Source organism: Sminthopsis crassicaudata, chromosome 3 (genome assembly GCF_048593235.1).
Source record: "Sminthopsis crassicaudata isolate SCR6 chromosome 3, ASM4859323v1, whole genome shotgun sequence".
Classification (NCBI taxonomy): Eukaryota; Metazoa; Chordata; class Mammalia; order Dasyuromorphia; family Dasyuridae; genus Sminthopsis; species Sminthopsis crassicaudata.
In genome coordinates, this window is record NC_133619.1 from 27,754,994 (window position 1) to 27,779,480 (window position 24,487).

A 24,487-nucleotide genomic window follows, 5' to 3' on the forward strand; every position below is an offset into this window, starting at 1 on the left:
GCTAATCCAATTCCAATTGATCAATGATGGACAGAAACAACCACACCCAGAGAAGAAACACTGAGAAATGAGTGTAAACTGTTAGCATCTTTTGTTTTTCTCCCCAGGTTATTTATACCTTCCAAATCCAATTCTTCCTTTGCAACAACAACAACAAAATTCAGTTCTGCACATATATATTGTATCTAGGATATACTATAACATATTTAATATATATGGGAAAGCCTGCCATCTAGGCGAGGGGGTGGAGGGAAGGAGGGGAAAAATTTGGAAAAGAAAGAAGTACAAGGGATAATGTTGTAAAAAATTACCTATGCATATGTACTGTCAAAAAATGTTATAATTATAAAATTAATAAAAAATTTTTTTTTTAAAAATCAATGGTTCTGAATTTATGCCTTGACGAATCCCTTCAAGAACAACCAATTCAATGTGTGCTTTCATAAACACACAAAAGAAAATCCAAATTTCCACAACTTTAAGAATTCCAAGAATTGGAACAGCTAAGTGGTCGGGTGGTTAGAGCACCAGCCCTGAAGTCAGGAGGACCTGAGTTCAAAGTTAACACTTCCTAGCTGTGTGACTCTGGGTGAGTCACTTAAACCCAACTGTCTCAGAAAAAAAAATTCCAAAAATTAAGAATTTTAATTAATTAAACTAAAAAATTAAAATTAAATTAAGAATTCCATGTCAGGAGTTACTTTTAAAAAGCTAACACAAACAAGATAGAAAGCACATAAATTCTCAGGAAAACAATTTTTTTTTTCCACACAAATATTTACATAGAAACTATTGCTAGATCAATAATAATTTTTTCTCTTCACTAAAGTTTTCCCAGAGAACCACTGTTATGACTACCCCAGATTAGAGTATAACTTAAACTTTTAATCTAAAAATAGTTTTTAAGAATAAGCCATATGCAGAGTAAAGGAGGAACATTTATTTTGGGTTCCTAAAGAAATTCTCACCCTCACATCCATTTCCCACCAGTGATGGGTGGTAGCCAAATCAGAAGGACACACAGCTGCTGCTCAAGTAGAAGTGAAACCCCCTTCAGTGACTCAGTTTGCTGTGAATGACAGTTGTATAAACCCTTCAGAGATCATTTTACTATTCTGAATGGCTCCACAGTTGTAGTTTTGGCTTCTGTTTTATCAATACACTGTGGTAGGAAACGAGGGGAGATCTGAACCTCAGAAGCCAGTGGGTATAGCTGGCATCCCTTTCTTCAAATTGTCATGTCCTGTCGGATGTTCTTACCTCTCTTCCAGGTACATATTACACCCCCAATGGAATGTGGCTATAACTAAGGATATCACTCATTTATGAAAGAAGAAAGGAACAAGGGGGAGGCCACTTTTTCCACATTCTAAATTAGATGGCTTTCTTTTCTTGAAAATAACTCTTCTTCATTCTGCCCCATCCCCTTCACACTGCTTTCATCAATGATGATATGGGGGAGGAGAATGACACAAAATTAATCTAAATGCTATTTCCCCAATCCAAGATCTTATCTGAAATGTTTACATAGCACTCATCAAAAGTACACTGTCTCCCTGTTGCCAGTATTTAACATTTGTCTGGGTGATAGCCATTTCCCCTATCAGTTTTTTGAATGTCTTCACCAGGGGAAACTCATTTGTCTTTGAGACTGTTTTTTGAGGGGCAAATAGGCAAGAAGGGACAGGAAGCTTATACAGAAAGGAGAGATCGAAACCTATTTCTGAACAGAAAAAGTCAGGTCTAGTTATACTGCAGGTCAACTTACTTAAACAGTCAAATGGACCTGAGATCTCATCGATGTGGGGATTCCCTCCAAAGCTGGGCAACTCTTGTCCATGTCCTCCCACAAGTTAGGAATATTACAGAAGTGATGCCCTACTAATATGGGGCAACCAAATATTATACTCGTTCGTTAGATATCAATAATGCAAAATATCAACTTTATTGTTCTAGAATTTTGATTTTAATTGTTGGACTTCTAAGTTCCCTTTTTTCAAAATGCAGTATTAAAATAGTTTGTTTATGAAACTAATAATAAAAAAGAAATAATGATTTTTAAATGCCATTATTATTCAAAGAAAGAATGTGTTTTGTTTTGCTAATTTCTAAGAAGTATATCAACAATTGAATACTTAAGCTAAAATCAAAAAATGGAGGGATTTTTCTTTAACACTAATAACTTGCAGAATAGAAGTTTTAGTTATAATCAATGTTCATTTAAAAAAATTGAGTTAGAAACACTGACATTCAGTGAAACTCTGTTACAAATGAAAGCTTAAAATTTAGAGATTAAATGGAATAATTCCTTCCCAGAATTAAAATATTCAAATCACTTGTAACAATCATTAACAACTTCAGTTTACAGCCTACCTGGGGCTATTAGCTGATGGATACTTGAGGTCCTTGTAACAGCTGTACTTCGAGATTCCAAACTGGGACTCTCTCCTTTCTTATGACTTTCTGGAGAAGCATCTCGTTGACTGGTTTTGGAACTGGTGACTGTCGTTTTGTTATGACAAATGGTCAATGACTGAGCTTGACTACTGCTTTTTGGTGGGCCATTCTGCGAACTAGATAATACACCCAACTTCTGGCTGCATAACGTTAAATTCTGAACCTAAGAGTCACATAACAGCAAGTTCAGATTAAAAAATATCAAAACACAGATATAGTAATAATTACTGGTAAAATAATTATAGTAATGATTAAATATTAATATTCTGCTTTTTCATCCAAATAATTTTGTGTTTTAAAAGCTTGAAAAGCCACAAAGGAAGAAACATAACAAAACAGCCACTTCTTAAATAAAAAGGATGGTTTTTAAGAAAACAGATGGAAAAAAAAATTATGAAGATGAATTTGGTGAAAATAAACTTATCCCTTGCTAATTTAGAAATGAGTCTAACAACAATTCAATAAGTTGTATTTTAATATAATCAAGCACAAACACCTGCAAAGTTTATAGGATAAGACTGCCCTTTATTATATATTTTCCAATAATAATGATAGTTAATGTTTATTTAGTGCTTACTATGTGACAAGCACTGTGCTAAGCACTTCAGAACACTTATCTCACTTGATTCTCACAACAACCCTGGGATGTAATTTTTATTATCATCCCCATTTTAAGAATAGAAAACTGAGACAAACAAGAGTTAAATGACTTGCCCAGGCTCACATAGCTACTAAATGTCTGAGGCCAGATCTGACCTCTACCTCCAGGCCCAGAACTCTGCACCATGCTGCCCCTAGCACAGCTGTCTCTCACACCACTGTAGGGAGCACTGGCCCTCAAGGAAACTGACAGTGAATGATACTGACCTGCTTTACATATACGTTTTCCTCTTGTTTCTTATGTCTATTTTTCTCCTTAATTATTTCAAACACTCAAGGGCAAGGAATTACTTCACCTTTTAATTCCTATGCATCCATCTCAAAGTAACTCTTCTGTGTAAGTAGCTGGCATGATGCTCACCACACCAAAGACATGGAGTACTGGCTAATTAATCATGCATTTAATCAACACTATGGTGTTTTCAAACATTTTTCTTTTTAAGTCAGCCTTCACCAAGATTCTTTTCTAGTTCATAAATTTTTCAAAATTATCTTAGCATCCAATACATACCAACAATGAACCTATAGTTAAATGTATCTGTATTAATGGTCTTGACTTGAAACATTCTTTGGAAAATAGTCTCTTAATTTTCCCTAGCAGACTTAATGTCTAATTATACTTTCTCTGATTTAACATCAAAATTAGTTCAAATCATCCTCTTAGCCCCACTCCAAAAAGAAAAATGTATATGTGAGACAAATCTGAAATTAAGCTTTCTATAAACTGGCTATATCTGAAAAATTTAATGAAAGAAAATGATTCCCACCAAACTACAGGCAAACTAAGTCACTAAATTAGAAAACTAACTAACATTATGTTAATTGTAGATAATTCACATATGCCCATTTCCACAGGGCAGACAGACTTTCTCATTTTTCTTTTTTCTCAATTTAGTTTTCTAATTATATTTATGGTTAAATTTATTTAAATGTCTTCAAAATTTACATTTACATGGGCTTCTATAACAACTATGTTATATCTGGCTTGGAGATATATGTATATAAAAATAAAATGTATTTTAGAAGCTTGGCTTCTAAACCATGTGACAAATGGATTTTTTTCATCATGTTAATATGACAATCAGATTTTTGTGGCATAACGTCATTTCTGGAGAAAAAACTTCTGTTCTTCTCTAATAAAGAAAAAAATCTTCCCTTCTTTTTGTCTACAAACAGACTATTATTGTTACTGAATTAAAAGATGCTCTTTACTGCTGCAAGCTTCTCTTTTGGGAGTTGTGTTAGTTAATAATACCATGTTACATGATAACACAACACTTTTTTTTTTTTAAAGTTAATACTTTTAAAATCACTTGTGCATCCATTACTTTGCTTGATTCTAACAAATTAGTGAAAAGAGACAGGATATAGATAATAGTATCCTTCCCCTACCTGTCTCCAGATTAGGGGGAAAAAAAAGACACTGTGACAATCAACTGTTGTGACATTATTAGGGTAGCCTAGAGTAGATCTCAGGTCTCTTGATTCTTAATGAAATACTTTTTTCCTCCTAATGGAAGATTGTCTTCAATGTCTTGGCATTGTCTCGTTAAGGTCTCAAAATTTGTGTAAAGGTAGCCAGGACTGGAATGTTAATTCTCTTGTTTCCTAAAGAAATACCTCTAATTTTAATTCCACAGTGTTACTCCTAAAGCATCTTTGTAATACCTAGGATCCTGTCTCCCACAACATTTTTCCTCCTTACTAAAGTTATCTTATAATCTTATTTCTTTGTCAAAATAACAACTGAAGCTAGACAGATCTAAACTTCATCTTTTTACACCACTGATAGTTTTAAAACAAGAATAAGAAAAAAAAAACTCTTATTACAATTGAAAACTTATGCTACACAATCTTCATTTAAGTAACTTAACACTGAATATTCTTTGAATGATTCCAGATGTCCCATAACTTTTGGCTACAATGTTTTGAAGTAGTTACACAATTTATATATGGAATATATTAAGGAATTATGCTACAATTTTATTAATTTCCTAAGTATAGAAAGTTTATTCTTGCTACTGTGATAACTTCCATAAATCCTCATACAATGAGGACTGTAAAAACATAATTAGTTATCCTCATCAACTCTGTAAGTGTTGATAAAGTGAGGCCTTAATTCATGTTAAATAAAGAACTTGAAGAATTTCTGAGCTAGAGTCCAGCAGGTATGAGACAGGAACATCTACCCATGCAGCTACTATATGGTTGTCAAATACTATGAAATGCCATCAATTCTCAGACCACAAAAGAGTCAAACAAGCTATCTGGGCAAAACAGAATTTTGTAATAGTTGCCCTAAAATTACTAGTCAGCATTTACACAGTGTCTACCACGTGTCAGTCATTTGGTCTAAGTGCTTTGCAGATTAACTTATTTGTTCCTCATAATTATCCTAGAAGGCAGATGCTATTATTACCTCTGTTTTAAAGATGAGGAAACAGAGACAAACAGAGGCGACCTGCTCAAGGTCCCACAGCCAGTAAGTGTCTGAGGTCAAATGTGAAAAGTTCTCCCTGACTTGAGGCTTTTGCACTATAGAGTGTATCATTGAACTTTTCCAGAGGACATCATCTCACTGATCAATCTGTTTTTATGTATAAGGAAAAGGAAAGTAAATTGCACATGGTCACACAATGAACTGGGTGTAGCTTAAATTTAATCTGACTACCATCTTTAAAAAGTCCTTGTTTTGCCAAAAATTCCTAATTATGTCTGCAGGTAGATTTTTTTCCCCCTGAAAAAAACAGCTCAGATTTATATATATACATATATACATATATATATATATATATAAGTATGGGAAAAATAGGACCCATTTTATAGCCCCCTTTCCTTCAAAGAAGTTATTTTATATGTAAAGTAATAGTCACATTGTCAATACCTTTAACAACTAATAAATGGAATCATGAAAAAAAACTTGTTTTGGGCAAACAGTCACTAAATTAGAAAACTAATTAACATTTTGTTAATTGTAGATAATTCACATATTTTTTAAAATAACAAGTTTTTTAAAAATGCTTCTAAAATGCCAGCTACATTCCCTCTGACCTTCTTTCTTAAGATAGTGGGAGACGATGGAGTCAATTCTGAGAGACCCTCATTGACCATCTAGTGCAGGTGAGTAGCTGTAGTGATGACCCAAACGTGTCTGTACCATAGTTATCTCCAAGTACTGGCTGGGGCAGAATACAGAGCTAGTATCTTAAAATGGAATCCTTGACCCATACATGTGCTTGTTTTTGTTGTTGTTGTTGTTTTTGTTTTAGTTTAATATCCTTTACTTAGAATTACAGGCCATTTGTAAAAGAATCTCTCCAAAAGAATAAAATGTCACACTAATCAATGAATCTACTGCATAAAAAATTAAAATGTTATGTAAGCCTAGAAAATAATCACTAAAGACACTTGTTGCCTTCTTCAAACACTTAAATAAACTAAACTACAAGTTTATGTAATCTGTGCTCAATAATCTCATAGATCTCAATTATTTATTACTGCTGAACATGCAACTTCATATTTTGTCTCTTCTTTAAAGTATTCACTAATTTTATAAATATTAATTACCCAAAGATATCCCAAATGGCTAGAAACAAAAGCATCACTATTTTAACTTCCTATGCATATTTACTCTGACTAGAGAGCCAATGAATCTCACCACGCTCACCTGAGTAGCTGCCGACTGACAGGAAGATGACGATGACGACGAGACAACAGGAATTTCAGACTGTACAGCAGCCACAGTAGTAGCAGGTGTGAAAATCAGCTGTACAGACAGAAAGTAAAAACAAAAAAAAAAACAAAAAAACAACCCTGAAGACAAAAGAACATGCCCCCCACACATGTAAAGCAAGTAAGAGAGACTGAAGTTTGTGATAGAAAGATAATAGAAGCATTCCCTAATCAAAAAATTTACCAAGTTGAATCTAACTTTTAAATGGTTTTTATGTGCAAAAAGATTCCACTAATTATAAATAGGAAGAATTTTAATATCTTTAATATATAAAACAGACTAGCTCAAAAAACTTCCTTGTTGACAGAAATTCCTCAGAACAAGTGTTACCAAAAGCTAGCAATTATATATTTAAAATAAATGTCTAGAAGGAGCCAATGTATTGATCCTGACTATAAACCAAATCTGAGTGGGAAGAAGTAGGGTTACCCCTATCATCATAGATTTAGAACTTGATGGTCCAAATCTGCCATTCTGGAGATAAGAAAACTATGGCCCATGCCACAGAGGGCTATCAGGCCCACTGTCAGGTAATTTACAAAGTGGCCAGGCTGGGTTGGGCCAGGATTGGAACAATGGAACCAATCCAGGATGAACTAACTTTAAATACTAAGACATGCAGAAAAAGTCACTACTGAACTACGTACCACAATGAAACATTAAAATGATAAAACAGCACAGCCTGAGAAGGCTTCATTTAAAAAAAAAAAAAAAAAAAAAAAGAACAAGATAATGACAAATGTAAATTTCTTATCATCATCCCTCTTCACTAGGGAACTTTATTCAAAATATGTCAGTCCCCATTAATATTCACAACATACTATATAAACTATTATTAGATTCAATGTAGTGAATTAGCAGGTTGAATCAAAGTTTATCAGTATCATATGCGTGAATTTTTGTTTAAATATAAGATATCTCAAAAGCATTTTTTTGTTTATATTGAATTGTCAATAAAGTATGTTGTTAGCTTTTCAGGATGCTGAATTAAGTGAAATTTTAACATGAAATTAATAACAAGAAAAAACTAAAATTCCATGACACACAGAAAAAGCACATCTGATTCTGAACAGCCTAAAAACAATAAATTTCATGTTGCTAGAAAGAACACATATACAAAATGTAATCAAAATCCTAAAACTAGACATCAATAATCCCTGGTGACAATTTATGAATAATAAAGAAAGTAACACTGCTTCTTGTTAGAAATTTGACTGAAAATTTGTTGTGGCCTCAGAGCTGAGATATGAGGGTTAAAGATGTGGGGTTTTAGGCCTAGACCTCCTGCCCCATTTTTTACAACCTCAATACTACTTTGCCCTAGGGTTCGCCACCAGGGTAACACAATCCAGCTTCTCAGCTTTTCAAACTAAAAAAAAAAATTGGCAAAGAATGAAAGAAAGTATTACAAAAGTAATCTGTTTACTGATAATGGGTCAACATGGTCTCAGGACCTCGCATATATTTTAAGCAACAATAGCTGCTAAATAAATGTTTATTGAATAAAATCTTTAGCTATTCAAACAAACTGGCAGAATATGAAATGGGGAATAATCAACTATAAGAATTATCAAGGAAAACCCCATTTTGGATTAGAGATTTACAGTAAAGGATAGGACAAGAAATATCTGCAAATCCCAAAATGGACTCCTCTTCAGCTCCAAACTTTAAACCAAATTTGTAATAATTCTATGCCTTGAAAAAGATCCACAATTCTATTTGAAGGGGAACTTTTCTACCTTCAATAACTTTATGAGTTTAATACTTAAACAAAAAAATGACAAGTCTAAACACTTTTATCAATTAAAATATTTTTAAAATATTAAAGCTACTTGACATGTCATTACCTAGAAGAGCACAACTGCCCCACCAATCATTTTAGAAATTTTTTTATCTAAGAAAATGGATACTGAAAAATTTGGCAGCTCATATCTTACCATTTGAGCTCGTAGATACATTTGAGCTTGGCTTGCTGTTAAGGTAGGGGATGTACTCCCTAGTAACATAGTCTGTTGGGTAATACTGCTGCTGGTAGTACTGGAAGCCTGGGATCGGCTTATTAACTGTGCAGGAGTAGGAGAAGTAGAGAGGTTGATCTAAGGAAGAAAAAATATTTGGTCACAGGCCAATTCTTTAGCTTTAAAGTGACAAAACTAAACCAAGCTACAGCTAGGCAATAAATGAGATCAGTTTAAATTGTGGGCTCCCAAAATAAAATTTCAGAAAGAGCTCCCCTTTCCCTACAATGGAGTGCCAGCTTTTCTGTAACCCCCCAGATTAGGTCAGTTGTACCTTAGCAAGTAATAATGTACACTAGGTAGTAACTAGACCCGTTTTTAAGAAAAATGATATTATAAAAAGTCTATCTTTCAAGATTAAAATATCATTTCTCCTGCTGTTATAAACAATGATACATCATTATTTCAACAATCCACTTAATAACAAAAACATCCTAGCAATTTAGTGAATATTACTTTTAGAATTTCAAAATTCTATCAAATTGAGGGGATTCTAAACTAGAGAAGGAAAAAAGATCACAATATGCAATAGAACCACTTGCGAACTCCAGTCTTTTTGTCCCACAGAGAGAGCAAAAGCCTTTGGACATATCTATGCAAGTGATCCCTTGACATCTTGAAGAAAGCTTCTGTATGATCTAGCTCATTCCAGAGGAAGAAGAAGACATAGGGTCAGAGAACTAGTTCGTAGCAAAAACTGAGAAATAAAAAACCTTGAGAAGAACTGAGAGTTGAAACCAGTACAGAGAGCTGGTCTGAGTGAGAAGGCCTGGGGCTCAAGTCACAGTCTAAACCACTTAACCTCTCAATTGTCAAGGCACCATTTTGAAGACATCAGGTTGTTTAGTCATGTCTTCATGATCCTATTTGAGTTTTCTCCAGCTCACTGCACAGATGAGGAAACTGAGCAAACAGGGTGAAGTGACTTGCCTAGGGTCACATAGCTGAGGTCTCCTTAACTCCAGGCCCAGGTCTCTATCCATTGTACCACCCAGTTGATGCCTCCTCATTAGGGGATCTCCACAAAAAAATAAAATCAGTTTCAGAACAAAAAATAATCAAGTGATTAAAAACATGATTAAGGATGCCACAAGGATGAACTGAGGAATCCCTGGCAATGAGAAGCCAACAAGGATGGAGGAGGAGAGAGGAAGAGGATAGGGAAGATGAGGAGGAGGAGCAACAGGAGGCAGTCACAGCTATTGACAGGGAGGAGCCAAATCTCACTGACCAGGGATTGTCAGGGGGACACCTAGTCAGTAACATAGTGAAACCAGAAAGCACCTTGGTCCAGGATGATGGTGAGCCTGTCAAAACCTATGTAGCCTGGGAGCCACCAATCAATCCTGCCTATGTGAGTGGGGAAAGCATCTCCACAGAACATGCAGCCCTTAAGAAGAAGGTGAAAGCCTGAGAGAGGCAGAGAGGTGCGGCACCCAAAAGGGGAGGACACAAAGAAAGGCATTTTAATCTCGATTAAAGTTTCTGGTTTGGGTTGTAAGCTTAAGGCACCAGAATTTCGGTCCCTTGGCCAGAAAAGCAGCACACCTCACAAGAGCCGGAAAGAGGCTTGTCAACCTAATTATGAGGGGGCATGGGAAGGAAAGATATTCAAAGATAAATGTGATGCTGAAACAAAAAGAATGCATTTTTAGAAGGTCACGTACTTGAACATTACATAAATCTAAAGCTGGAAGCACAGTAGCAAGCACCCAGGCAAAGATACACACAAAAACCCAGAGGGCTGTGGCTGCAGGAGAATTGCAGACAGGCCAGACGAAGGAAATAAAGAAGATAAAATGCAGACAAAGGGGATCGGCATCATCTGCCTGGCCAAGAACTCAGAGACCACTCATTATGAGCACAGTACATATCACTTTTCAGGAGTTAAGGACCCCTGTCTCTCCAGACCTCAAGTGTTCTTCTAGATCACAAAAGGCAAACTCAACTGGATGACAAAAGTCAATGGGAGGATGGAAAGATCAAATGAAAGAGGTTGAAGATTTTGGGATACTGGGAATAAACCTCATAGCATGGACCCTTTTGGGCGAAATAGCATAGATTATCTTGAGAGGTGGTGAGTAACTCCATGACGAGAAATTATCCAGCAGAGACCAGTGACCACTTCCAAGGGTCTTGGAAAAAGGAAGAGGGTCAGCAAGTCAGCACAGTAGAGGAGAAAGAACACTAAGTGTGGAGTCAGAGGGCCCGAGTGCCACTCCTGGCTCTGTAACATTCCCTATTTGACCACAAATCTCTTCTTCTCTCCAGGCTCAATTTCCTCATTGATAAAATTAAGAGACTAAACCTAGATATCATCAAGATCCCATCTAACTCAAAATCTAATTCTGATTCCTAAGGTCCTTTCCAATACAAAGATCCTTTGACTTTCAAAGCCACTCACGTAGAAAATAATCACATCGATGTGATTAGTAGAAAATTCAGATCCAAAACTCAGCAGAAAAGAAAATTGGTAGTTTTCAAAGAGAAAAAATAAAACTGAATATAATCAAGAAATTTAATTAGTCCCCAACAGTTTTTAACTATCATTTTTTAAAATTGCCTTTATTTTGGTCAAAGAGTATGAATAGGCAATTTTCAGATAAAGAAGTTAGTCATCTATCCATATGAAAAAATGCTCTGAATCACTATTGATTAGATAAATGTAAATGGAAACAACTCACACCTATAGAGGATATGTGACTGAAAAGGAAAATGATATATGTTGGGGATGTGGGAAAACTGGGACACTTAATACATGGCTGGTGGAATTGTGAGCTAATCCAATCACTCAGAAAAGCAATTTGAAATTGCTAAAGATGTGTGCATCAATATGGGAAAATGCTTGTGTGATCCTTTACAGAATGTCAAGAGTAAAAAAATAAATAAAATGATGCTGTAGCTTATCACCTAGGTAATAAATGACTTTAATTGTGCCATAACAAAGACAATGGCAAAAGAAAAAAAGTTTTTCACTATACCATACTAAACTCCATACAGAAGTTTTATTATTGGCAAAAATAACAAAACACCATCCAGATGTCAAGATGTTGTTATAACCAGGAGAAATGAAACTTCCAAGTATCGAGTGTTAGTGAAACTTGGAAAAAGATGCTCTAGTTTCCTAAATTGATTTTCAATTATATCCCTTCAACAGACAACTGATTTCTGGGATACAACCATGGATATTATGACATTTTCAGGATCTGGATAAATAAAACTGTAATACAATGTTCCTTTTGGATACTGTTGAATAATCTCAGACATGTTCAAACTCTTGGTCATCCCATTTGGAGTTTTCTTGATAAAAATACTAGAGTGGTCTGCCATTTCCTTCTCCGGTTACAGATGAGGAAACTGAGACAAAACACAGTGAACTGACCTTGACTATGGTCTCACAGCTAGTAAGTGTCTGAGGCCAGATATGAATTCAGGAAGAGTCTGCCTGACTTCAGGTCCAGTACTCACTCTACTGTACCACATAGTCATCCTCTTTCTAAATCAATACTCTTCAACTGGCAGTATTTCAGAAAAAACAATGGACAAAGTTAAGGGAGGAAAAAGGATGAGAGGAGGTGCTGGGGAAAAGAAAATGGATTGAAACACATTTTAAAAAGTCATCATAAATTAAGAAACATATGAAGTTAAACAGAAAAAACATGAAATACAAAAATAACCTAAGTATGGTACCAAATGTTAATAATGATAGCTAGCATTTCCTTAACGCTTTCAGGTTTGTCCACTGTCCATGTTACCTCATTTGATCCTCCCAACAATCTGCATAGTTTACAAACAAGGAAATTGAGACAGAAGTTAAGGCACCTGTCCAGGGTCACCCAGCTACAAGACTGAATGTAAACTCAAGTCTTTTTGACTCTAGAACCATCAATTCCCCCCACTACTGACTGAATATATCATTCTTGTCTTTATTGTCTTTCACCTAAATACATTTTAAAAGGACTCATTGTTTAAGATGATGTAATTAAAAAAGATGAGCCTGCTTATTTCAAGTCAACTGCATGGAACTCCAAATCCCCCTTACCTCCCAACTCTGATATTTTTGGGCAATGTAAGGAATTCTACCACCAAGCAAAATAATGATTTTAAAATCTTGTTTATTAGGTAACTAAAAAAGGTAGAGCTAACAGAGTCTCCGTTCTGTGAGCAAAAAAGAATCAAGTGGTAGAAGTAGTGGAGATCCAAATCATCAGAACAAGCACAGCCATCCTTGGGAGGGGCTTCTGCACATCTACCTTGAGGACAGCATCAATCTCTGGGGGAACCACACCAAATGCTGCGTCCTCAGTTGGGTCTCTCAGGACAATGGTTACCATTGCCCCAACCCTCTTCTTAATTCTGTTCTGTCTGGCCTCCAACGTCTTCCAACTCAAACAGCTCTCTCCAAAGCAGCTAAATCCAAGGGCTTCTTTGTCCTCCTTCTCCTTGACCTCTCTGCAGCCTTTGACCCTAGACTCTGTCTAGATTTTTGGGACACCTCTCCTAGTTACCCTCCTCTGCAAAGATTCCCTCCTCCTATTTCCTTTGCTGTATCTTCCTCCAGATCATATCCTCCAACTGCTGTTATCCGTCAAGGATCTGCCTTGAGCCCTCTTCTCTTCCTCCTCACTTCACTTGATTTCATCAGTTCCCAAGGAATCATCCCCTCTATGTACATGATTCTTAAATATACTGATCCAGCCCTAACCTCATTGCTGACCTCCAGTCTCATCTCTGGCTGCCTAATGGACATTTTGAACTAAACAGCCCATAAACACCTTAAACTCACCATGTCCAAAACTGAGCTCATTATCTTTTCCCCCAGATCCTCCCCTCTTTCTGAGAGTACCACCACCTTCCTAGTCCCACACTTACACACATGTCACCCTCAGATCCTCACTCCCCCCCCCGCCCCCAGCCCCAACAGTCAATCTGTTGCTCGCCTGAAAATCTGGCCTTCCTCACAGTTCTTGCACATACCCCCTCCTCTTCTGAGACTGTCAACACCCTGATGCAGGCTCTCATACCTCATACCGGGACAAGCCAAACAGCTGCTGATGGTGAGCCTGCCCCACAGATTGCCCCACTCCCTTCCATCCTCCCCTCAGCTTCAATGGTTTCCTTAAGCCCTACTCAATTAAGACTTAGTGACTCCTTTTCCATCTCCAGAGTCAAATTTAAAATTCCACCTGGTGTTCAAAACTCTTTCTAAGTTGGCCCATCCCACCTTTCCAGCCTTTTTCTATTTCACATGACCCCACATATTCTGTGAGACAGTAGCACAGGGCTCTTGGCTATTCTACCTGTCTCTATTTTAACTAGCCATTCCTCATGCCTATAATATTCTCCCTCAGCATCTCCAATTTCTGGCTCTCCTAGCTTCCTTGGAGTCTTGGCTAAAATCTTGCCTTCTCTAGGAAGCTTTTCCCAAACATCCTTAATTTTGGTGCTTCCCTCTCTTATTTCCAATTAATCTTGTCTTTATCTTGTTTAAGCATCATTGGTAGCACGCCATCTCTCCCAATTACACCATGGGCTCCCCAGGAGCATGGACTCTCCAGCCTTCCTTTGTATCCCTAGAGCTTAACATAGTACCTGGCACATAGCAGGCACTTAATGTTTATTGACTTCCAATGAATGAGTTCTAGAGTGAACAGAGCTGTGCTACGTGCTGTCATGTCTAATACTGTCTCCTAATAGTTTCCTGGATTTTAATCCTGTCTCTATATTTAACCACATTCAAGTCCCTCAAAACATTACACAGAGTGCTGGGCAATAACAGCCAACAAACAGTGCTGCCCCGATTACTAAGCAGAAGGACCAGACCAAAAGCAGACTCCAAAGTTGGCCCTGTGACTCCATTCTAGGCAATAAGAAAACATCTCTTGAATCATGCATGGATAAGCAGCTCTAAATCTATCATTCTCTGACCTGATGAACCAAAGATTATGGACAAAGAATAAAAAAAGGAATTATGTAAGTGAATTTTCTAATTGATAGGCTATGTGATAAGCTATCTGAACACCCAAATAATCACATTTTTTAGTTGGAATGGATGTCAGAGATGATTTAGTTCAACCTTCTCATTTTGCAAAAAGAGGTAACCAAAAGGCCAAGGTGCTCAATGAGTTGCCCAAGATCATAACCCAACTATTAGCTAGGTTCTAATTAAGTCACTGTGTGGTCATAAAACCAAGTTTCATGAAATTAAGTGTACCAGGCCTCACAAATCTATAACATAATGACCTGAAGAAATTCTATTTTCCTTTTCTGATTAATCACAAAGAAGGGCTTTTAACCATTTCTAGTCGAATTAAATGAGCTAGAAACATTCCCTTCCCTTTGACCCCGTTAAACTCAGGCTTATCCACAAGAATGACTACTGGAAGGCCCTATTAATTTGTGAAATGTATTTAATTAATGAAATTATTTCATTTATGAAAATGATGAGATAATTTTACAATATGTATTGATAGTGACAGGGCAAGTTGATGAAACAATAGATATTTTGAAATAATAAAAGTATACCGTGGTCAGAGACTGCTTTTCTAGTGATCTTTTCTAACAAAGTTTGATTAATTTATAATGGGGATTATTCTCGGGCTCTAATTCAGCCTTTTAATCTTAGGAGCAGCAAGGGATTGAACTCCACAGCCTTAACCTCTTGTGAAGCCAGGATTACATCTCCATACCAAGATAAGACATCAAGCCAAAGCTTCCATAGCAGACTGTGATGGAGCCTCATTCTGGGCCAGGTGGACACACCCTTCCAAGGGCCAATCACAAGCATCCATAACTTTTCATTCTGTACAGTTCTCAGTCAACGTGCTTCTATAACTATTACAGGCTAGGGATAAAATTCATGCTTATACACTGTCTGCTCTTGCCACACACCTGGCTCACCCTTTTTTTTAGTCATTGTTATAGTGACATCCTTTACACCAGTTTACTGGTTAACAGTAATGTTTATTCATGATTAACCAAGCCTACTATACAACTATTTTTTTGTTGTAACCTTCAATAATTCTTCCAAGACAGTGGATTTCTATGACTAAAAGCCTTACAGCCTATCACCAGAAGAATACATGGGCTAACAGGATGCTCTTTCATTTCAGTGAGAGCCAAGAAGATGCTTAAAATCACTATATACACACAGAAAATAAGGCGTTTCTTTCAGTTTCATCCTATTATATATAGTCTTGATACTTAAACCAGAAACAAAGAAAACTATAGACCACATCGCTAATGAACACTGATGCAAACATTTTAAATAAAACATTAGCAAATAGCTACAACCTATTAGAAAGATTATACACTATGATCAAGAAGGATTTAAATAAAAAATGGCAGGGCTATTCTAGCTTAAAAGGGACTGTAAATATAACAAATCATGTTAATACTGTAAACAATAAAAACTATGTGATTACATTAAAGAGTTGTGGGAAATTTTCAGACAAAATACAAGACCTACTTCTATTAAAAACTCTAGAAAGCATAAAAATAAATATCTTTTTTTTACATATAGTAAATAAGTTCTATTATAAGAGCAAACAATATAAGTAATGGAGAAAGTCAGAAGTCCTAATAAAATGAAGTTTTAAAGTAAAGACGCACATTATAATAACTGTTTAATAAACTAAAGCACTAAGATTTAAAAAAAAAAGAAAGAAATTGAGGAGAATACATACACACAAGCAAAGAGAAATAAAATTATCACTTTTTGCAAATGATATAATTTATTTAGAAAAATTTAAGAGTCGACTAAAAAGTGAAACAATAACTTCAGCAAAGTTGTGGCATAGAAAATAAATCCATATAGATCATCAGCATCCGTGTATGATGCCAACAAAACCCATCAATAAGAGCTAAAAAGTGAAATTTGATCTGAAATAACTACATCAGAATACAAAATATTTGGAAGTATATCCACCAAGATGAATCTAGGACTTATGTGATTCCAACTATAAAATAAATACTCTTTGCAAAAACAAAGATCAATTTAAATAATTACACATGAGTAAATCAAATCAATATAACAAGAAAGGCAATCTTACCTAAATTAATTTATTCAGTGCCATAACAATCAAATCAAAAGGAATATTTTCTAGAAAAAATGATAAAAAAAAAAAAATAGAAAAGGAAAAATAACAAAATTCACATAGAGGAACAAAAGATCAATAATCTCAAGGAGTAATCATAAAAAAAAAAGTTATATGAGTATCGATACCAGATCTCAAATTGTACTACAAAGCAGTGCTCATAAAACAATTTGGTGCTGGCTAAAAAGAAGAGGTCATTCAGTGAAGTAGATTCAGTATACAACATAGTATACTATGCAAACATACATAGTTAAGCAGAACAGTGTTAAATAAAGCTAATGACCAGGGAAAGGATTATTTAGCAAAAATTGCTAAGAAACTGCCCAGCAGTCTGGCAAAAATATTATTGTACTATATACATCACATTTATCAAGAGAAGCTCCAAATGATACATGATCTGGATATGAAAGGTCACATCATAAACAAATCAGAGAAGCAAGGAAGCAAAGAAGGTAACTTTTGGAGCTTTGGATGGGGAAGAGTTCATGGCTACACAAGTGAAAAAGAGGATCACACAAGATAAAAAGGACAATTTTGACTATAAAATTGAAAAGGTTTTGCACAAAGAAATATAATGCAGTTAAAATGAGAAGTGAAACAGGTATCTGGGGAAGAAGGAAGGAGGAACCTTTGAAGTAAGTTTCATTGACAAAGGTCTCATTTTCAAGATATATAAGGAACAGATTCAAATCTAGAAGGTTTTCCCCCAAAGGGGGGAAAAATGATATAAACAGTGATCGAGTTCTCAAAGAAATCCCTCCAGATTTCTAATATGCAGTTTTATGGGACAATAAACTTATCATTTTCCTTTTACTAGTTCTGAGAAACATGTATCAGCTCTTTCCATAGTTCCCAATGGCAAATGCTATAGATGTCAAAACTGAAGCATATCTTAGGGCTGAATTTTCCACTTTATTTAAAATTTTTATTTTCTTAGCAAGACTATAAATCCTTAATACAGAACAAATTTTTTCATACCATAATGTAAAAATTTTGGGACAATTGCAAATATCCTGCTATTCTAAAAAAAAAAAATTTAAAGTAGCATTTTAATACATGGAATTTTCAGCTCAGAAAATATAAGACTAATGGCCGTATTGGTTCAGCATTTGGTGAAACAGAATGTTTAATCAATTTAGGGCATATCCTTACATAATTATTATTATTGTAATCTATTTAAATCAATCTCAAAAAAAAAATCTAGCTCTAGAATTTTTTATCTAATCAATTTTATCTACTATCTTTTAAAATTATATATTTAAATAGTAAAATAAAATAGTTTTCTTTACTATGAATGCTTATTGTTTATTGATATTTTCTTAACTTACAATTACATAATCATATATTTGCAGAATGAAATATAGGTTTTTCAAGCATAGTATATAAGTATAGCATATATATAAGAAGTATAACATATTAGTATATATATAGTATAAGTATAGTAATATAGTATAAAAGAAGATATTTACAAGGTTGGTCATATTATTTAACTAGGCTAAAAAATGAAAAGTATACTTTAAAAATATTAATTGTGCAAAATTAGATATATATTTACTTATACATAATGAGATATAGTTAATAAACAGTAGCAGGGTGTAACTGTTTAATACATTGCTTTGTATATAGTGAGCTTTCCATAAATACTAATTAGTTTAAACACTTAGAATCAAGAAGTAATCAGCAAAAAAGGGTACTAGTTCAAAAATGCAGATTTTTGTGTCACATGAGAAATAATCACCTATAGAAAAAAATCCAAAAAAAGCTAACACCAGTTCTGAGACTGAGGTCTCAGAAAATATTAGTTATCAATTTCTGACAGGTGTTATTCCTTCTAAAAATTACTATTATGTATCTATTCCTCAAAGAGCTTTCACTAAACTCTTTAAGGGTTAAAAAAATATTTTATTTTTAGAAAACTTAATAATTAAAATATTTAATGCCAGGAAACAATTAAGGACACTTACAGATGTCTGGGACATGCTTGACTGTTGTGTGACACTCCCTGTAGGGGATGTAGATGGTCTCCCACTGGACAGACTTGCCTAAAAGAACAAGTAATATGTTTCTTATAAACCCTTATTGGCAGTGAGTTTATGAAGCACAGTGAGTAAAAATGTCTAAGATGCCATGAATTCTCTCTAAGGACCACATGGAACAAGCTTCTAGCACAACAAATTAGAAGACAGAAGGAGCAGTGTTTTCTCTCAACTACACTTCCCAGGCCCTACAGGACTGATCACCACTTCCCTGCTGTCAGTTCAAAGCCCAAACAAACATGATTCAATTACTATGTCACTGATAGAGAAATTAGAGCTGTACTGACTACCCAAGGTTTCAGTTTCCTCATTTATGCCAGGATATTTTGTGATTTTAAAAAAACTTTAGCAAGAAGCAGCAGCAACTGGGAATCTGTTGATATGTGAAACAGATACATTTTCAAATATTACAGGAACTGAGATCTTTTACACGCACCTACTAAGATGGTTTAGAGTTACATGTTAAATGATTTTTATTGCAACAAATCAATAGGTTCTAGTCTAATAATAATGGAAACATTTGTCAAAAATATTTAAATGACAAATTATGTTCTTGAAACTGCAAACACAGCTTATATAACCCTAAACTATTCCCTGAAAAAGTCCAAGCTCTGCTATATAACCCTTTGGTACACACACACACACACACACACACACACACACACACACACACAATAGGTCCATCCTATTTGTAAATTTTCACATGATTTGCTATCAATAAATTCTGTTAGGAGAGTCACATGATACTTGAAAACCTTGAAATCCTAATATCCAAGTATTCCTGTGGAGTCCTGCATGCTCTCCGTTAACGTCCACCTCACCTGCACGGCCGCCAAGCTCTGGAGCTGGGAGCTGCTCAGGTGCTGCTGCTGCAAAGCTGCTGTGTGCAGCATTAGGTGCTGCTGCTGGGCCGCATACATCTGCTGGAGGTACTGAGCTGCTGAGCTAGGGGGGCGGTGCAAAGCCTGCTGAATGACCTGGCAATTGGGGAGCAATGGGAGAAAAGTCAAATTACAAAAGAAAGGCTTCAAACTAATACATAAAAGGTCAAGAAATTCATCTTGGCTGTTTGGCTTGCAGTCCTCCAGTAAATTTTCAGTACTCAGATGAAGCTCACTGTGATAGATTACTTCCTAAGTTCTCCTTATGCTTAACAGGGTTCACTAATTTCTACAATTTAACGTTTACTCAGAATATGCATTTATCATTGTTAAAAACAGGATGTTTCTCAAACCTCCCCTTTGTTGCAGCTACTGCAATTTAAAGCAAAATATTACACCAAGATACCATAAACAACTCTGAGGTACTACCTGAAACCTATCAGATTAGTTAAAATGACAGAAAAGGAAAATAAGTTTGGAGAAGATATGGGAAAATCGGGACACTAATGCACTGTTGGTAGAATTGTGAACTGATCCAATCATTCTGGAGATCAACTGGAACTATGTCCAAAGGGCAACCAAACTTTGCTTACCCTTTGATCCAGAAATATCACTAGGTCTGTATCTCAAAGAGATTATAAAAAAGGACCTCTATACAAAAATATTTATAGCAACTCTTTTCTGGTGGCAAAGAATTGGAAATTGAGAGGATACCCATCAATTGGGAAATGACGAGCAGAGGAATAAAGAAAATGCCCACTTTTCAGCTCAAAATAGGAAATAGCCTGAGTCTTAATGGCTTCTGATATTCACAAGTGCCATATGCCAAACTCCTCACGTATCCTAATGAATCCTTAAGCCATAGCAAGGCAACAGCACAAAAGTTAGCAAACTCAAAAAACAAATGAAAAAACATCCCTGTGGTGGCAAAAGAAATTAAACTAGGAAGGATTTCCAAAAAAATTAAGACTTAGTTCTACTCAGCAATAAAATAATCAAATAATTTTAAAATATTCATGATGGAAAATGCCATCCACATCCAAAGAATTATGGACCCCAAATGCAGATAGAAACATATTATTTTCACTTTTTTATGTCTTTTTGTTGTTACTTTCACAACATGACGAGGAAATAAGTTTACATGATTGTGTATGTATAGCCTATATTAGATTGCTTACCATCTTAAAAGAGGAAGAATAGGGAGGAAGGAAGAAAAATTGGAGATCTCAAATCTTTAAAAAATGAATTTTGGGGAAAAACCCTGAACAGTCCTCCATGAAAGTGAAACATACTGTATAAAAAGTAATAGCAATGTTCTGGGATGACCAACTGTAACTGACTTTGCTATTCTCAGTAGTACAATCATCCACAATTATTTTTAAGGACTTATGATAAAAAAAATCCTATCAATATCCAGAAAAGGAACTGATTGTGGCCAAATAGAGTGAAGCATCCTCTTTTTCTTCCTCTATCTTTCTCTTTCTTTTCAACTTATTTTTTCTTGAGGGTTTTAATTTTCATTAGGGTGGGAGATCTATGGTTTTTTTTCACAACTTGACTTTTATAGGAAGGTTTTGCATAACTTTACATATGGTTTCTTAATTATGTATGGAGCTAAGAGAGAATGTAGAACTCAAAAATCTTAAAACCAAATATAAAAAAAAAAATGTTTCAAATGTGACTACAGAAGAATATGAATAAATAAATAAATTTAAAAATAAAAAAAGAAAATCATTAAGAATTTATAATATAAAAAAAAATCATTTTGAAAACTATTTTTACATGTAATTGGAAAAAATAAAATACTATTTGCAAAAAAAATATTAATTTTCACCAAAACTGATTGATTGTGTGTGTGTGTGTGTGTGTGTGTGTGTGTGCGCGCGCACATGCATGCCATGCGAAGGTATGTGTGTATTAAAGATGGTAGACTGACTGAAAGGAAATATTTAGAAATTACTTTATTCAAGACTATGAACATTTAATTCATTCCTTTACATATCGATCTTTTGGTAATGAAAAAAAAAATCTGAGAACTTCATATAACAAATGGATCAATGTCACAGGCCACACACGAAAAGAGTAATAAAGAAAATCCCCACTTTTCAGCTCAAAATAGGAAATAGCCTAAGTCTTAATGGCTTCTGATATTCACAGTTGCCATAAGCCAAATTCATCAAGTATCCTAATGAATCCTTAAGCCATAGCAAGGCAACAGCACAAAAATTAGCAAACAAACAAAAAAAAAAAAATGAAAAAACATCCCTGTGGTGGCAAAAGAAATTAAGGAAGGTCAAGGTCCAGACAAAAATGTCCCAACCTGTGAAGCCAAAAACCTCAAAGTTAAGAAAGAGATGGATGCCTACTCCCATTTCTCCACAAAGCAAAAAAAAAAAAAAAAAAAAAAAAAAAAAAAGTTTTCTTAGGGTGACTGAAACCACCATGGAGTCCAAAAAACAAAAAAACAAAAACAAAAAAAATCCGCTTTGCTTTATGTAGTTATTTATTCATTTATAATATTGTTCCTCCTATACTAAGAGCCCTTTTAACAGTAATTCATCTAACATGGTACTTTCTTATAGTCAAATGAAAACTTTAAGGAAATTGTGTTCCCTAGAACAAACTAGTAAATCAACATGTCACATACCAGACTCTGCTTAAACATATGGATAGTTTTTCTGAAGAACTTGGCTAATTTTAAGATCAAGGCTTTAAGTACCTACTCCCCAAAGCTATTTACATATAGCTTGGCTTTCAGGGCACCATAATGTAGCTTTAGAATCTGTGATACTAAATCAGAGAACAGTTTAAGTATACCACCATACCAAGAATCCACTCTTAAGCAGAGACTATCTCTTTCTTCAGGGAAATGAGTTGATTCCAAAACATAATGCAATTAAGGAAATTAAATGAAGGAAAGGAGAGTGTTGAGTCAGAGAAGAAAAAAATCTTTATTCAGTCAAAACTCGAGGAATTTCCCTAGAGATTATGAAATCTCACTAAAAAAAATCCTAGAATATCTTATTCAGGACTAAAAAAGATTATTCTCAAAAGCTAGAGTTTTTTTCAAAGTTTTTTCGTAAATTTAGAAAGAAGTTAGTTAAGTCCAAAGAGAATTCCCCAAAGCTGCTGCGAAAATGTGAGCTTCTCACCTTCCAGGACTAAATTTGTGCCCCTAAGATGAGGTAGCAATGACTGAGAGCACCCTAACTTTTCCAGACACTACAAGCTACACGTTAGTAGGTATCACGAGTCTCAGGATAAGTGAAAGCTTTATCTATACTTAACTGCTGCAAGACAGTGATGGCCTTACTTAGACCTACTGTGAGGAGGGGAGAATTCTGGAAAGAGGGAAGTATCCCTTGCCTTCCCTGCTCCTGACCCTCCTCAGAAGCAAACGACAGCTCTGTCTCCTCGTCCTCACTGTTTCTGGCATACCTGAACAGCGTGTCGGTCAGAGCCGCTATAAACAGAGATCTGTGGTTGTGGTGTCCTCGAGGAGGAAGTGCTGATCGTAGTGGTGGCTGTACTGCTAGGAGCTGTAGACACGGACGACGTTCCCGGGTTTGCTTCATTATCCATACTTGTATGATGCTCCTTAAATCTAGCAAAGAACACAAAGAATAGATGTTAGGCCAGTGCCTTATACCATCCAAGTGCTTTAAAATCGAATTACTCCAGACAAATGACACATGCTTTATGAATTTAGCAAGGCCCAAGGGGGACAGAAGAATCCACCAATATGACCTACCTGCAGTCATACTTCAACAATTCAGAATTTGTAGTAACTCAAAAGAATGTCACATTCATCTTGGCACTGGCAATAAAGATTGGGCTTTTTTTGTTTTTGCTTTTAAAACAAACTGATATCTAGAAAAGAGATTACAGGAAGAGAGCCTTAAGACCCTTCCTAAAAATCACATAATTTTTGGAGATAAAAAAGACTGAGATCATCTAATCCAGAGGTATTAAACCCAGCTGCAACATTCTGGAGTACAGCCCAAAGTGGATTAAAATAGAACTAGGAAGTATATAAATTAAAAAACAAACCAAAAAAACCATGTCAATAGGTGCATGTGGTCCAAAGGAATCTTTATGTGAGCTTCCCACTTCTGACGTTGACAATACCACTCTAATCAATTCTCACATTAAACAAATGAAGAAAAAGGAGATCAACAAGGTCACTTCTTCCAGTAGTCACCGATGGCAGCAAAGAGGACCCTTAATGTCGCTATTTAGTAGCCTTCATTTAAATAGAACAGATCTGTTCATCCCAAATAAAAACTATTGTGATCAATTCATTACGTTCTCACAGGACTTCTTACACAGTTCTTTGCTGGTTCCAGTTGCATGTCCTAGACTACACCTCCCTCAAAATAGAGCAGTAATTCTAAGCAACAATGTGCCCATACCTTGTATTAATTTACATTTACCTACTTCTCAACTATTTCAAGTTAGCCTTACTGTATATAATAGAATTTAATTATATTGTAACTAAAACAATAACATAGAGCAGATTTGGGGAAGCTGTAGAGAAACAATAACTGGCTTAAATCCCTTAGTTTTTTTTTGTTTTTTTTTCCAAAGGCTTTGCTTGAAGAATTAG

The 24,487-nt window shown here is 35.3% G+C and overlaps 1 protein-coding gene across 7 annotated transcripts in view; it reads right to left on the bottom strand.

Annotated features, from left to right (window-relative positions):
* Positions 1-24,487, bottom strand: part of PHC3 (polyhomeotic homolog 3) — a 69,043-nt gene that overhangs the window by 42,633 nt on the left and 1,923 nt on the right. For 5 of the 7 annotated variants that reach the window (XR_012487682.1, XM_074298172.1, XM_074298169.1 and 2 more), the window contains exons 2-7: positions 23,320-23,485; positions 19,822-19,977; positions 18,929-19,006; positions 8,788-8,946; positions 6,785-6,883; positions 2,374-2,620 (exon numbers count right to left, since the gene is read on the bottom strand). Coding sequence is in view for 6 of the 7 variants with exons in the window: in XM_074298172.1 (XP_074154273.1) it covers positions 2,374-2,620; positions 6,785-6,883; positions 8,788-8,946; positions 18,929-19,006; positions 19,822-19,977; positions 23,320-23,485 (905 nt within the window). In the remaining variant the exon portion in view is untranslated. The remainder of the gene's footprint in view (positions 1-2,373; positions 2,621-6,784; positions 6,884-8,787; positions 8,947-18,928; positions 19,007-19,821; positions 19,978-23,319; positions 23,486-24,487) is intronic. The other 2 variants (XM_074298171.1, XM_074298170.1) reach the window with 1 other exon arrangement.